Here is a 14,706-nt window from a genome sequence, read left to right on the forward strand (position 1 = left end):
CATTAATGGAGACAGTTATTTCTTTTTTTTTCTTTAAATCAACTTTTCAAGTTTTCTTTTTTAGGAAGATTGGCCCTGCACCAACATCTGTTGCCAATCTTCCTCTTTTTCTTTTTTCTCCCCAAATCCCCAGTACATAGTTGTATATCATAGTTGTAGAGTTGTAGGACTTCTATGTGGGACGCCACCTCAGCAGGGTTTGATGAGTGGTGAGTAGATCTGTGCCCAAGATCCAAATTGGCAAACCCTGGGCGGCCGAAGCAGAACACACAAACTTAACTGCTATGCCACCAGGCCAGCCCTGAGAGTTATTTCTAAATGTATTAAACTTATCTCTACAGGAAGGTTGAATTTCAACTTTGATATGGACTAAGAATGAAACCAGAGCTCTGAAGCCTCATTCTAGCTCTTAATTTCCCTGCTCCAAACATTCCATCACTGAGCTTGGTCTCCCAGACCATCAGCATATCTGTAGAAGCTAACATCATCAAGTAAATCATGTTTCCATAGAAGTGCCTGGGACATAGTTGTTGAATGAATAAATAGAGGTTCTTAGGAATACATAGGGATCTTTGGAAATATGGTATTATATTAATAAAGGCTTCTCAAATTAATGGCATCTGTTATAGGTCTTAAAAGGAATAAAGGAACAAGAAAGCAAATTTAATCACCATTTTTTTCATATTTCATCATTCAAAATATTTCATAAGCATACCATTTGTTGTATTTACAGTTGAGAAAACCATTGAAGATATCGCTCAAGGAGCCCACATGGTGAAGATTATCAAGAATTATGACAACTGGGAGCTCCACACCATTATTATCAGCACTGCACTGTTCAGCCAGGTTGGCTAGATACTGTTGCAATTCCTTTAAAAATATAAAGAAAACAAATACCTCAATAATAAATTTATACCAATGGCAAACAATTCATAGTTTAGGAACAGCACACTTTATCTTCCATCCAGGATCTTTGATTAGAACTCATAGATCATTCCATTGATATAAAAACTTATTCTACAAAGCAAAAAACAGACAATGCTGAGAGGGCACATTTTTTAAAGGAAAGAGACAAGCCATACAGGAACACCAGCAGCAAATACAAAACTGTAAACACAGGCAAATTACATAGTTGTTTTCTCCCCAAAAGAAAAGCAAAAAAAGAGCTCTGCATATGCGCTTTTATGATAAACCACAAATGCTGAGACTTCATTCCTGTATTTGGTATTTCAATGATAAAAGTGGATTTTAGCAAATCTTATAATTTCAAGTGTAGACTAGATCCAAACTGGCACCACTAAGTTTCCACTAATACTTTAAACGTTTTAATTCCAATTAATTTCTATGGGGTGAATCTGAAAGCACAGCCCCAGGACTCGGATAAAAGTGTGGTTGTTTATTTATTTATTTATAATCTGCATGCAACTGCTGTAATTTTAAACAAAGATGAAATTTGTTATATTTCACTGGGTCTCTTGACAGCAGCATTTAGCATTTCTTGAGCTTCTTGGTTCTTTTACAGGTATTATTCCTTTCTAATGGCTTTTAATCTAAATATGATAACCTGTTCGCTGATTGACTGCTCTCACAGATGGGTAGGCCAGGAACATAATTAGGTTTCTTAGAATTATCCTAATCAGTAAGAGCATTTCCATAATATTTGCATATTTACAATGACATTTTCAATTTGTAAAAGTTGCTGAGGGTTAAAAAACAATTCCATGATCCCAATTTCTGGCATCCAGGTAAATATGTGAACGATTTACCGTAGATAAAACCTCCCTCTGTCTATAATGCCACTTTTAGAACTAAGTGTAGAAAGGAATAAACAACAATAGCCAGTGTTTCAAGGTATTTAGTAATATATTCATTTAATTTCAAGTATAAAGTTTATTAAAGAACTAATGCACTATTTATCTTATATTGAGCAAAATCACATAGAATAAATATTGCCTAAATCAGAGAATACAAAAAATATGTTTAAACTAGAGAATAGTCTGGAGTATTTCATTTACCTTAGGAGAAAAAGTGGAGTTTATGTCAATAATCTAGCTATATTAAGTCACTCATTCATTCATTTATAAAATATTCACTGTTTATCTACTATGTCCATGGCCCTAGACCAAATCTTGGGGCATACAAAAATAATGATGCTTTGTTTAACATTTATTAAGAACTGAATCAAATACTTTTCTGGTCATAGGGGTTAAAAAGGACAATCAGACTGTCTTCCCCTGTAGGCTTTAAGAGTTCTCACATTAGGGACTGAAATTTAAATATGATAAATCATTTGAATACGATGTCCTAGTGTATTAAGAGCTCTAAGAGGTCATGGGAGGAGATTTCGCCCAGTTGGTGGGTGTCAAGGAAAGCTTTATGGAGGAGGTAATGCCAGAGCCTGGGAGGGTGGTATGTACACACGCAACTAATGAACTTAAAAAATGCAATGTGAAACATTCCGTGAGAGAGGCTAAAGGAGGTTTGTGGTCTATAGGAGGGAGAAGGATTAATTCCAACTAGGAGATCCTGACAGACTTCACAGGCAGGTGAAATTTGAGAAGGATTTTGAATAATAAGTAGAATTACAAATGATAAGTAAACAGTTATTTATTCTTTCAACACACCTTTAGCAAGCACATGGTAGGTGCTTGGTAGGTGCCACCTACCATGTGGCAGGTACTCTGGCACCAAGGATTCAGACATTATTTCTGTATTCCAGGAATTTAGAGTTGATAAACAGAAAGGCAGGTCAACGAGTAAAATCCCAATAGTGTTGTAAGTGAAATGTACAAAACACTGTAGGGAAACTTCAGAGAGGCATCTAACCCAGTCTTAAGGTTCAGAGAACAACAGGGTACAGAAGGGGAAATTATTGAAGTTTAAATAATAAAGAAAGAGAGCTGGAAGGTATGAATATGTAATGTGTTTGGGGAAATAACAAGTGTCTGTTGTTACAGGAGGAAAAGTACATGGTAAGGTGATCACAATGAAAGACAAAATAGAAAAGACTTTGAATCTATGCAGAGGAATTTGGATTTTACTCTAAAAACAACTGTGAACCATTGTTTATTTTTCAGTACGGGAAAGCAATTTATTTATGAAATGTGAAGGATATGATGATTAATTAGAAATGGAAAAAGCATTCAAGAAGCTTATTGCTCAGAATAGAAAGTTAGGCATGTATATATATAACTATAAACTATAGTATAAAATATAAAATACATTACTTCAAAAAAGTGTACACCAAAGATTTTGTTCAGAACCTGCAGAGATTACTTGTAGCTACTGGGAAAGACATTCCAGTAGCAGTATTATCTTCTAATAACCCTTAATTTTTAAGATTAGGTCATGTTTTGATGCTTAAAAATGGAAGAAGAGCTTTCTAAATAGAGGGAGAAGAACAAAGGCAGAAACATAAAAATATGATATCCATGTAGGAAAGAACTAGTAATACATGTTTTGTGAATATAAATAGTGGTAAATAAATCAGAAAGGAAGGTTTGCAACCTTGAATGATTGGTAAGGTTACTGGACTTTGCCTATTGGCAATGAAGAAACATTGAATATTCAGAGGATATGAGTAATGTAGTCAGAATCGTGATTTCAAAGAGTGGTAAGTATATTGTAAAGAAGGAAGAAAAGCCAGTCAAGAGAATACTGAAATTGTTGAAGCCAGGAGACACTACAGGACTCAAGAGGGATAGCAGAAGTGTGGGAAGATTTTTGATTTAGTGCAAGAAAACAATGGAAAAACACTGCAAGATTTTAATGTGGTCAGATTTTAATTACAAAAAGATACTCTATTCTCCTTGAGGTGAAAGAATAACGACAGGAAGAGAAAGAAGGCAAATTTAACAGAAGTTGTGATCAAGCAGTTAGAAAACAACTGCAGTAGTCCAAGTAACAGAGAGTATTAACTTGGATGGGAGGTGGTGGGAGTAAAGATGGATGGAAACTGGCATTCCTAAACATGTATATTTATGCTAATAGAAACATTTGTAAGCTAATAGAAAGGTCGACTATATGGGAGATTGAGCATGGCTAACAGTGTCCAATTGGAGTCCACACAAGCTGAAACCAGGGGAGTCATCCAGGTGAGAACAGAAATGGGAGAAAACAGAATGTTGGAGAATATTTTCATCTACTGGTAGGTGAAGAAAGAGCAGTGAGTGAAAGAAACTGAGAAGGAGCTTACTAGAGAGTAGGAAAGAAACAAGGAGAGAATGATAATCATGAAAACGAGAAGAATTTCTAGATGGGAGATTAATTATAGCAATTTGCTATACATAAGCAAAAAAGAAAAAAAAGAGAGAGAGAAAAAAGAAGCAAAGGGCATTGAATTTGGTAATTAAAAAATGACTGGGTGATCGTTGGAAAAGTAGGGACATTAGATTTTGTTATGGGTCTTTCATCGTGAGAAGGGTGGTAGATCCTTTTGGAAATCTAATGAAGCTATGGACCAGTCACAAGCAGAAATAGGCACTCACAAATAATTTTGTCATATAACTTAAGAGTTTTTCTCAGACCCCTTTGAAATCACTTGAGGATCCCCATTCTAACTTAATTGTGGTAAAATCTTAGATTGAGGTATTGATGCATTAGCATTAAAAGTTTCATGTCCAAGATCTAATCAGGCAGAAGAAAAGAGGTATATCTACCAGATGGCCATTGATAATGAGATGAATCCCATACCTTTAAAATATACATAGAACACAGCAGTTATGTAAAAACTGTTGATCATTGCTTTCTCTGGTTTTGACTCTAGACACACTAAAAATAAATCTGCCAAGTCCAGTTTTCTGATCTTTTCCCACCTAACATTCCAAGTGGCTTCAGGTGGCCACATATTCTTTACTAAATCCATCTCTAGCCTTCTGGGCCTGCTATATCAAATGTCACAAAATGTAATTGTTTATGTCTACTGCTCTCAATCAAAATATTCCAGCTGGCAGCTTGAGGGAGGGCTTGAAGAGTGGGAAGAGGGACAGAATGTAAAACTCAGAGGTACCAAAAACAGGAAAAGATTTTTTTTTTTCATTTGATGGTTTATTGTTTGATATTTTTGAATCAGTAAGTGCTTTTGGCTCTGTCTCCTCAGTGCTAACTATGGCATTGCATAAAGCACGTCAGCAGTTACACAGCTCCATTTTTCAGGGAAAGGATTTATTATTTCATGCCTCATTCACACTTTACTTTAGTAAATCTACAGTGTTAGCAGCTATCGCTCACACAATCTCAACTTGTCATCCCTATTCCTTTATACCATTCTCACCGCCCCCACCAAAAAAAAAAAACCCCAGTGTGGATTCTCTGTCAATTTGGCAAGAATTGGCCAAATTCTCTGGAACAACTCTGTATCCAACATTACTGACAGCTCATTCATATCCTACAAACATTGAAGAAACAACATTTGTTTGTTGTATTTTTTGTTTTCTTGGTGCCGAATACCACATGATTTGTCCATGGGTTTCTTCCTATTGCTGATTCCCAGCATCATTACTTCTGTTCAAACACTCTTGCTAATGCTTTATTTTTCATTATTTTGTAGTAACAAAAATTAAACTAACCTAATAATGGCACAACTGATTTTATTCTGAAAGTAGAAAATTAGAGTGTTGGAAATACTTGCTCAAAAAATTTTAAAGTATGCTTATATCATAATATTGATTAAAAACATCTTCAAGCACTAAACATTTTTTAACTGAAATAAGAACTTATATATAACAGTGGATTTGGAGGTGAGGCAAATTTTATAATCAATATAAATTAACCTACTTTACTTTAGCATGTCAAACTACATCTTAATGAAGCCCAAATCAGTCTATTTGATTCAAAACTTGATTTTAAGTGATCTCCAATTTTATGAAAATGCCTTGGTTTTCACTAATAAATCTATTCTTCTCCTATTTTCCAACCACTTGTTTTCTCATAAAAGAATTAACTTCTAAAGAGTGCTAACACATCAGTATTGAGGAAAAACCAAAGAGAAAACTGAGGATGATTAAGAGACATCAATCCTGTCATCATTTTGGCTGAAAAGAAAAAGAACTGTGTTAAAAGGATTTAAGTAAAGATATGAGGAGACCCATAATTCACAGGAGACACTAAACATGTGTCTGAAGCAAACCAACAATTGTGCTTTTCCCACTTCTGCTCGGAGAAGAATCAAATATTCTGCCTCAGGTTCCATGTCTCTCTAGTTGAAATGAGAATGGGTGGTTCAACCACAATTTGAATAGTGCTGAGTTCCAAGGAGATATTCAGAATTCATGTGCTATATTTATTTAACTTTAAGAGATCTCATTGTGCTTTATGTACATCTTTGTTCTCTTTTACAACTTCATATAGGCAATTTTGAACAAAGGTCTGTGTGTGTGTGTTTGTAGGGGGCTGTCTGTGTGGGTCTGTGTGTATTTGTGTAGGAAACCTTTTCGGGATCCAAGGGCTATAATTAATAACTGCAGACAACCCTCACACTGTGGTTGTTACTTGTACTGTTTTCTCTCCCTCTCCTTATTCTCCCCCCTTTCTCCTCTCCCTCTATCTCTCTCTCTCTCAGACACACACACACACACACACACACACACGTAGTCCTTGCCACAACCCTAGTATTTTCCCATTTTACAATGGGAAAACTAAGGCACAATGAAATTCAGCAATTGCCTTCAATACCACAGTTGGCCAGTGAGAGGGACTTAATGAACCACTCCATTAAGAAATTTTGGGGGCTGGCCCCGTGGCTTTGCGGTTAAGTACGCGCCCTCCGCTACTGGCGGCCAGGGTTTGGATCCCGGGCGCGCATTGACGCACCGCTTCTCCGGCCATGCTGAGGCCGCGTCCCACATACAGCAACTAGAAGGATGTGTAACTATGACGTACAACTATCTACTGGAGCTTTGGGGGAAAAAAAGGAGGAGGATTGGCAATAGATGTTAGCCCAGAGCCGGTCTTCCTCAGCAAAAAGAGGAGGATTAGCATGGATGTTAGCTCAGGGCTGATCTTCCTCACAAAATAAAGGGGGGTGGGGATTAAAAAAAAAAAAAGAAATTTTTGTTCACTAAACTATATATCTCATTTATTTCAAGAACCTAGCTGGTTTGGGTTGCTTCTGGGAGATGCAGTTTCCTAAGAGAAACTTAGATTGAATTGATTGAGAATGTAATAGGTAATTAGGGGCAAAAATAGTCTAGTGTTATGAATATGTTAGGCATCAACTATTTCCTTTTTAGGATTCTTTATCTTACTCAGAATATATGAAAGTACTAGCTAGGTTTTATGGCCTCTCATGCCTATTTAATAGCACGAGAGAGTTCAGGCTGATTATTATGGTACATTAGAACTTAGCTGATGGTGGAATGATGGAACACTGTTCCCTTTCCTATGGTTCCTAAGCATAAATTCTATAGAAATATGATGTAAGCAAATTGCTGCTCCCAGAATTTCTGCCTGGAATATTCTAATTATGCCCAAATCCCCATTGCTGCAACACCCCAGTTAATTCTTGCTTATTTATTAAGACCGAGTCCAAGTATTGCCTTTTTATAAAGCTCTGATTCCTCCAGGAAGAGTTAGTCTTCCCTCTTGCTTTTACAGCACTTTGCACAGATGTCCTTCTACTCTAACACTTCCTAAATGGATATCTAAGATAAATCAGACAACAGGGATGCTGTTATTTTCTTTTGTACATTCCCAATGCTTGCGGAACACCTGATAACTAAATGTTATTGAATAGCAGTCTTGTTCAAATTCATGAAACAGCCTTGAGTCGTTCACCAGATTCTAGTTTTAGTCAAAGAGATGGAGATGTCTCCATGTGCAAACTGGAAGTTTCACACAATCTTAAGTCTTACTTGCTTAAGACACGTACGGAAAATAGCAGCAGTTCTCTTAGGAGCGTGTGACTCACCTTGCTTGACTTGTGGTCCACATTAAAAGCGGCAATTGCACCCTCTGTGTTCTTCCTCCCAGATTTGGTTATTACATATTCAGCAAGTTTGTTCGCTAAATAGGTCTTTCCCGTACCACTTGGACCCGAAAGTATAATTCTGTGATGCTCCATCAACAAATTAAAGTACCTTTGGGTAATTGGTTTAGGAATCAGCGTATCAAAAACAAAACTGTCCAAACTGTTTTCTTCTACCCCTGAAGGAAGAAACAAAGGGGATAGCACGCCTTATTGTCCTACATAACCTAGAATTTAAAATACAGTGTCACTCGACAACAGAGCTTCGTTATCTATAGGAATGCAGTCCATGCAAAATCCTTTATTTGATATTTCCATCCCACAAACATGTGTTGCCATTTTAAGACAGAAAACATCAGTAATAAGGCAGAGTGAACATCCAAACGAAAGCCATTACTTTTGGAAAAAGCAGCCATTTTCTTTTGCTCTGGCTTTCCTCCACTGTCCACTTCACGTTTCCCACTTATGTTTCCAGAGAGAAATGGAAGCATTACTATAAAGTCTATGATAAAATCTTTCTTACCTTTGAAGGTGGTAATTTTGTTAAGAATAAATGCAAAGCTTAAAATGTAAAATATATATGTTTGTGTGTGTATGTTCTTCCCTTTTTCTTACTCTTTTCTCCTTCACATTATTTTCTCCTCTCTCTCATTACACATCCCAGCTGTACAACCATTTAAGCTTTTGAAGAATACTAATTGTGATATTTGGCAAGGAATTAAGAAGGAGAGCAACAGTATCTCCTTTTACTAACCCAATTACCTTAATCATAAAATCAAATTTTGACAAATTCCTCTATTAGTCCATAGTTTATATAGATGAGTTCTAATTCTTTAACATATATGAGCAAGGAATTATGGAGACAAACACACTTTAGGTATTCTATTTGCCTATAATTAATCACATCATCCAAAGCAAAGAAAACAGAATTTCTCATCCCTGATTCTTAACTTCCATTCTTTATTCCCACTGGGTATTTATTAGGTATGCATATTTTAAAATCAAAGATGGCGTGATGAATATATTACTTTGGAATATACAATAATTTTTTTGAATCCTCCCTAAAAAAAAGATGATAATGGAAAACCTAGAAATTTGAAATTCCCTAAATCCCATTCATTTTTGTGATTCTGGGAGAATCTTCAAAATTACATTCCACTTCACATCCTAAAACTCAAAGAATTTCATTTACTTGGATTTCAGTGTTTTTAGTAGGATTTTAGTGTTTTACATATAAACATGGCTCATTTCATACCATCATACCATTTCAAAACTATCAAAGTGGTTAACGTAGTTTTCAAATACAAAAATTTGAAGGGAAACTGCAAAAGAAAAGAAAAGAAATATTGGTAAAAAAATACAATTGTGCTTTTCTTTTCATTTTTATTTTTACCTTTCAGGTTCACAGTGATGATGTTATTATCTCCAACAAGGTATCCACAAGGCAGCAGTTCAGGCACTTCTAAGCTGTGGGATCTAATTAAATCTCCTATACAGTAGCTAGCGATGCAGTCTGAGCTCAGACCAAGGCTAGTGGATGTATCAATTCGAAACACATATTCCTAAAATGGTATGTGCAAAAAAGGAAAGTCAAAACAGAGGTTCAACTCGTCTACAACAAATACAAAACTCATGGGGATATGAAGTTAGCTGTCAAGAATTTTAGAAATGGGTAATACAAGAACTATTAATATCAAACAGCACAAAGAGAGAAAGCTTTCCTTAATCTTTGAAATGGAGGAGAGGAAAAGCAGGTATGTCTACCCTATTAAAGCTAAGGGAAGCATCTCAAATGAAACACATTTGAAACACAACATACCTTAAAGAGACGTCTAATTACACCATCTAAGACATCCCACTTGGTCTTTCCACTAACACCAATGGAGCCTATCAGATATGCCTGAGACTTCTGATCCTAAATAAGAACAAAGTAAAACAAGATAAAATCCAACAATGTGTCTTGCTTTATGACTACATTTTCTACTAAAACTTGTTAATGTAGTGGTGATTAAGAATAAAATATTTATCAGGCCTATGAGTTTTATAGTAAGAGAAACACATTGGATTATATAAAATAAAACATACCCCTCAAAATTAACCAACCAACCAAAATAGCAATAGCAACAACAACAAGAAAGAAAGAGATTAGATGAAGCGATAATGTCAAGGTAAACTGATTCACGATCTATTCAGCAGATGAGAAAGGGCTAGGAGAGAACAGTCTTCTGTTTTCATGCAGTGGGTGCATTTCTGAAGAGAAGTAGCTTGGTAGGTGGGAAATGGTGATAGAGATGGAATAGAACTTTATCATGTAAGTCCTAGAACTTCATCTTACTATTTTTGTGATCTTATCTTTCTTAAGTCCAAAACTCAGTTTTTCATTTATTAACTTAGTTTATCTCTAAAGTCCAATCCAGCTTTAAAAAAATAAGTTGTCTATGGTAGTATGGCATTCACATATTTACAAAACAGGTTCCATTCTGAATTTATCAGAAAATTCACTATTTAAAAGAACTTGCCAGGAAATTCTACAGAACTCATTTTATCAAGCAAAGACTCTCTTTACAATACAAATAATGGCCCCAAACTTATCCTTTTTGTAGGATGGGATTTTGAGGAATTTCTACATACATTAGAAAAGTAAACAATTCAAGACTTATAGTCTAACTGGAGCCTCTTTTATGACGATTGGAATGGTTACATGAAATAATGATCACGATACCAGTAGATATAATTAGATAGTGGATATATTACAATCCTGGTTTGAGTCACCAACTGCATGGTCCTTAAGAGGTTGGTAGAATAATAACTGAGTCAGGTGTTAGAAGACATGGATTCTACAGCACACAATCTCCACCACCTAATTAAGAAATGTGACCTTAGGTAAGTCAGTTAGCTGTCTGAGAGCCTCAATTTCTTCATCTGTAACATTTAACTCTATAAGGGTAAATGATCATCACAATTATTTAAATATAACCTGAGTTAGAAGCCAATACTTTTTTCAGAAAAAGTTGAGAAATTCACAGCAAAATCATTATGAGTTGTTTTTTTTTTACCACTGTTATGGATTGAATGTTTGCATCCCCCGAAAATCTATACATTAAAGCCATAACCCTCAAGATGATGGTATTTGGAAAGGAGGCCTTTAGAAGGTAATTAGAGTTAGATTAGCTCATTAGGCTGGGAGCTCTCATGAGATGAGTAGCCTTATAAGTAGAAGAGAGAGAGAGGTATTGTACACACACTGAGGAAAGGCCATGTGAGGACACAGCAAGAAGGCGGCCATCTGCAACCCAAGGAGAGAGCCCTCACCAGGAACCAAATAAGCTGGCACCTTGATCTTGGACTTCAGAACTGTGAGGAATAAACTTCTGTTTCTTAAGCCACCCAACCCATGGCACTTTGTTATGGCGGTCCAAGAAGACTAAGACAACCACTTTCAACCTTCAAAGATGTTGTCGTTTAGAATTATTTTGAAAAAGAAAACTTATTTTCCAGTCTTATTGTCACTCAGTCAAAATGGATGCTCATACAATGCTTTGTAAGCAGCTGCCTTTAAATTAGAGATAGTTTAAGCTTCCCTGAGACTATTAGAGTCTCTCACATAAAGACCCACTTGGGAAAATCAGGCACAAATCTGCAGGTCAAGCAGGAAGTTTACAGCACTGCAATTCTTGGTGTATTTGCCCTGTGTAAAAATGCACAAGTGCTATCTCGCTTTTCAAACTTAAATACTTCAATTATTTTAAAATTTTAAGGGATTCTTTGTTTTTCTCTTTAATAGAAAAAAATTTGGATACTTACAAATTTGTATTCTTGGCCACTCATCTACAAATTCAGCTTAAAATAATATTTTTAGTTTTATGAAAGGGCTGGAGTCAGAACATCGCCAATTTGAAGGCAATACTTGATTCCAAAAAAATTAAAATACTTGCCTTATCAGCTAAGACTTTGCTTAAAAATGATGCAGATAAGCAGTACCAATGGAATTTGTCATACTGAACTTAGTATAACATGTCTTTCCAATGTCTAGAATATTCATATAGCTTATAGTCTCCTCTTTATATAAAGACCATGTTGACACCTCTAGCAATATGTTACTACACATCATAAATATCACCTATAATTTTGCAAATGATACTGAAAGAATATGTTAGAGAAGATATTTATGTCAAAAAAAGCAATGATTTTTTTTTAAGTTTTAGAAATGAGTGTGGCTGACAACCAGAATTGTTTTCAGTGAATGAACATGACATCCTGAGACACATTTCTACTTACATGATGATGTCATTTCTTTCGAGTCTCTAACTTTCATGCTTTTATAATATATTAAGCTAATGCCAATGTACATACCACTTGAGTAGTAATAAGTAGTATACTTAGAACAAATATTCAAATATAAAATACATTTGCTTCATGGTCATTCTCATCCTTTAGTAATAAAGAACTTAAGATTAAAGAAATACCTTTGCTCGACCATAGCCCTTGCTTATGGAGACTATAATTTTCACACTGCGGCCGTCTTTATGTCCAGTTGCATCACCAGCATCATCTAGCAAAATATCTACCAAATTTTCAAAGAAACACACACAAACACACACACAATAGAGTCACATTAGCTTGGATTTGTTTGCTGTCATTGTTTTCTCCCTCATAGTTTGATATCTTTCAATGGGAATATTTCGCCCTTCTGCTTCCCATTCTAGCCTAACTGGTTTGAAAAAACTCAGCTTTCAGGAAGATGAATTAGTGTGGTTGGTTAAAGTTTCAATCTAAGAATTTATTTCTGCTTCCAAAGGTCTTCACCCAAGTGTTGGACCATTGTCTTTAGATGAGGAAATAAGGGGTTTCTTTTTCTATTATGCACAGATTGGAGGAACACCTGAGTAATATTCAGTTACTCTGATAACCATGACAAACCCAAGAAGCAATCTGATTTTTCTATCCAACCTAAAATATCCAAGCTCAATACCTATGTAATTTATGGATGCAAAGGTGCTGAGACTGATTGTCAACTGAAATTATTTTCAAGCATTTGCAGATATCCAGCTATATTACTGCTTACCTTACATATAAGTAATTGTTAGGTACTGTTATTGAATTTCAACCATGGCATTTCTACTTCCCTACAGAAGTCTATTAAGTATCACTCTCCTGTACCTTTTATGCTCATGGTTTCAAAGCCAAAATAGTATTTCTAGTAATCAGCTAAGAGTTACAGAGGTACGATAAAGCTAGCTAACTTTTAAAGCACCAGCCTTTAATGTATTTAAAGATTAATTTTCAAAAAATATGAGATTAATATCAAATTTGGAGAATTATTAAGGCAAACGATCCTAAATATATGTTTTCCTTTGACAATGATGTTATTATTGAGCCATGTTCAATATGAATATGGTATTCTGAGGACAAAGGAAACTCAGTTACATGCTGAAGAGCACATTCCTGGTGACAAGGGGACTCAACTGCTCTGACTGTAAATTCATAGAGACAAGAGCTGTGACTGTACCATCAGAGAAAAACAATTTAATCAAATGGCTCCTGAAAATGGAACGGTTCTATTATCTTAATTAAGAATATGAAATTTTGCAAGGAAAGAAGCAAAAAAAGGTCTTAAGGCCATAACAATCAAAACAACATTTAGAATTTGAGGAATATGAAGATTTTCACTAGAAGTTTTTAAATTGTCAAAGACAATCTCCCTTACTGGAATTTAATCATTTTCCCAGATTAACATCCTCATAGTCTCTCACTTTTTTGCCTTTCTCACTGAAAAATTAAACTCTTCCTTAAGTGTCATTTTAATTTTAATTCTCTTGCTCCTTTTCTCAGGAGTTTAGAGCAACTTACTGTTGGCTGTTCACATCTAAATTTCTTGTAGTTCATGACCAAATTACCTCTTTAGTACTTTGCTCAATTATTCATAAATGTTCATAAATATTCAACAAATATTTATTAAGCATAAAAGATATCAGGAACTGTGCTGGGCATTGGGAATGAATACCAAGGTGCAAGGAAAATGAATTCCCTGCTCTTTTGGAGTATACATTCTTAACAAGGTAATTTCAGAATGTGTTAAGTGCAAGAAATAAACAGCACAGAGCAGTGAAATACTGAAAGGAGCCTGCTCTAGACAGAGAGGTCATCCTGGAATGCTTCTTCGAGGAGGTGGTGTTTGGAGATAAGACCCGGAGGCTGAGAAGTGCTATGCAAGTGAAGACCTAAGAAAAGAGGTCCAGTAAAGGAGAACAAATGCAAAGGCCTTGATGAAAGAGCTAGGTGTGTCCAAGGAACAGACAGATGTTCAGGGTGGCAGGAGTGAGAAGACCAAGGGAAGAGTGGGGACTGGTATGAAATGATGTTGAAGTGGGTAAGGGCTGGATCATGTCTGACCTTGTAGTCCGTAGCAAGGAGTTTCATCTGGTTTCTGATCCACTTATCTACTCAAGTTTGCCTCAGAACATGTTACTCATTTCATGTCATGCTTACTCTTAAAAACTATGCTTAAAATATGAATTTTCTCCCTACAGCAGTGAGGTAAATATTTACCAATAAGTGAGTGAATGACTGTCCTTGGCTCTTGCATATGTGGCTCCTTAAAGCAAAATGAATACAGTAGTTAAAAGGCTAGGCACCGGATTCATTGGGACCTGAATTCAAATATTAGTTCTGCTACTTACTGATTGTATATCTTGAGCAAATTATTATAGTCACTTTCCTAAGTCTTGGTTTCCTCATCTGTA

The 14,706-nt window shown here is 35.6% G+C and overlaps 1 protein-coding gene across 6 annotated transcripts in view; it reads right to left on the minus strand.

Moving 5' to 3' along the window:
- The window catches only part of NAV3 (neuron navigator 3), a 566,501-nt gene that overhangs the window by 13,899 nt on the left and 537,896 nt on the right, over window positions 1-14,706 (minus strand). For all 6 annotated transcript variants that reach the window (XM_087449152.1, XM_087449151.1, XM_087449150.1 and 3 more), the window contains 5 exons: window positions 12,430-12,527; window positions 9,783-9,878; window positions 9,357-9,525; window positions 7,907-8,142; window positions 716-870 (listed from right to left, as the gene is read on the minus strand). In XM_087449152.1, coding sequence (XP_087305278.1) covers window positions 716-870; window positions 7,907-8,142; window positions 9,357-9,525; window positions 9,783-9,878; window positions 12,430-12,527 — 754 coding nt within the window. The remainder of the gene's footprint in view (window positions 1-715; window positions 871-7,906; window positions 8,143-9,356; window positions 9,526-9,782; window positions 9,879-12,429; window positions 12,528-14,706) is intronic.

This window comes from Ceratotherium simum, chromosome 25, assembly GCF_057802395.1.
Source record: "Ceratotherium simum simum isolate JZ-2026a chromosome 25, ASM5780239v1, whole genome shotgun sequence".
Taxonomy (NCBI): Eukaryota; Metazoa; Chordata; class Mammalia; order Perissodactyla; family Rhinocerotidae; genus Ceratotherium; species Ceratotherium simum.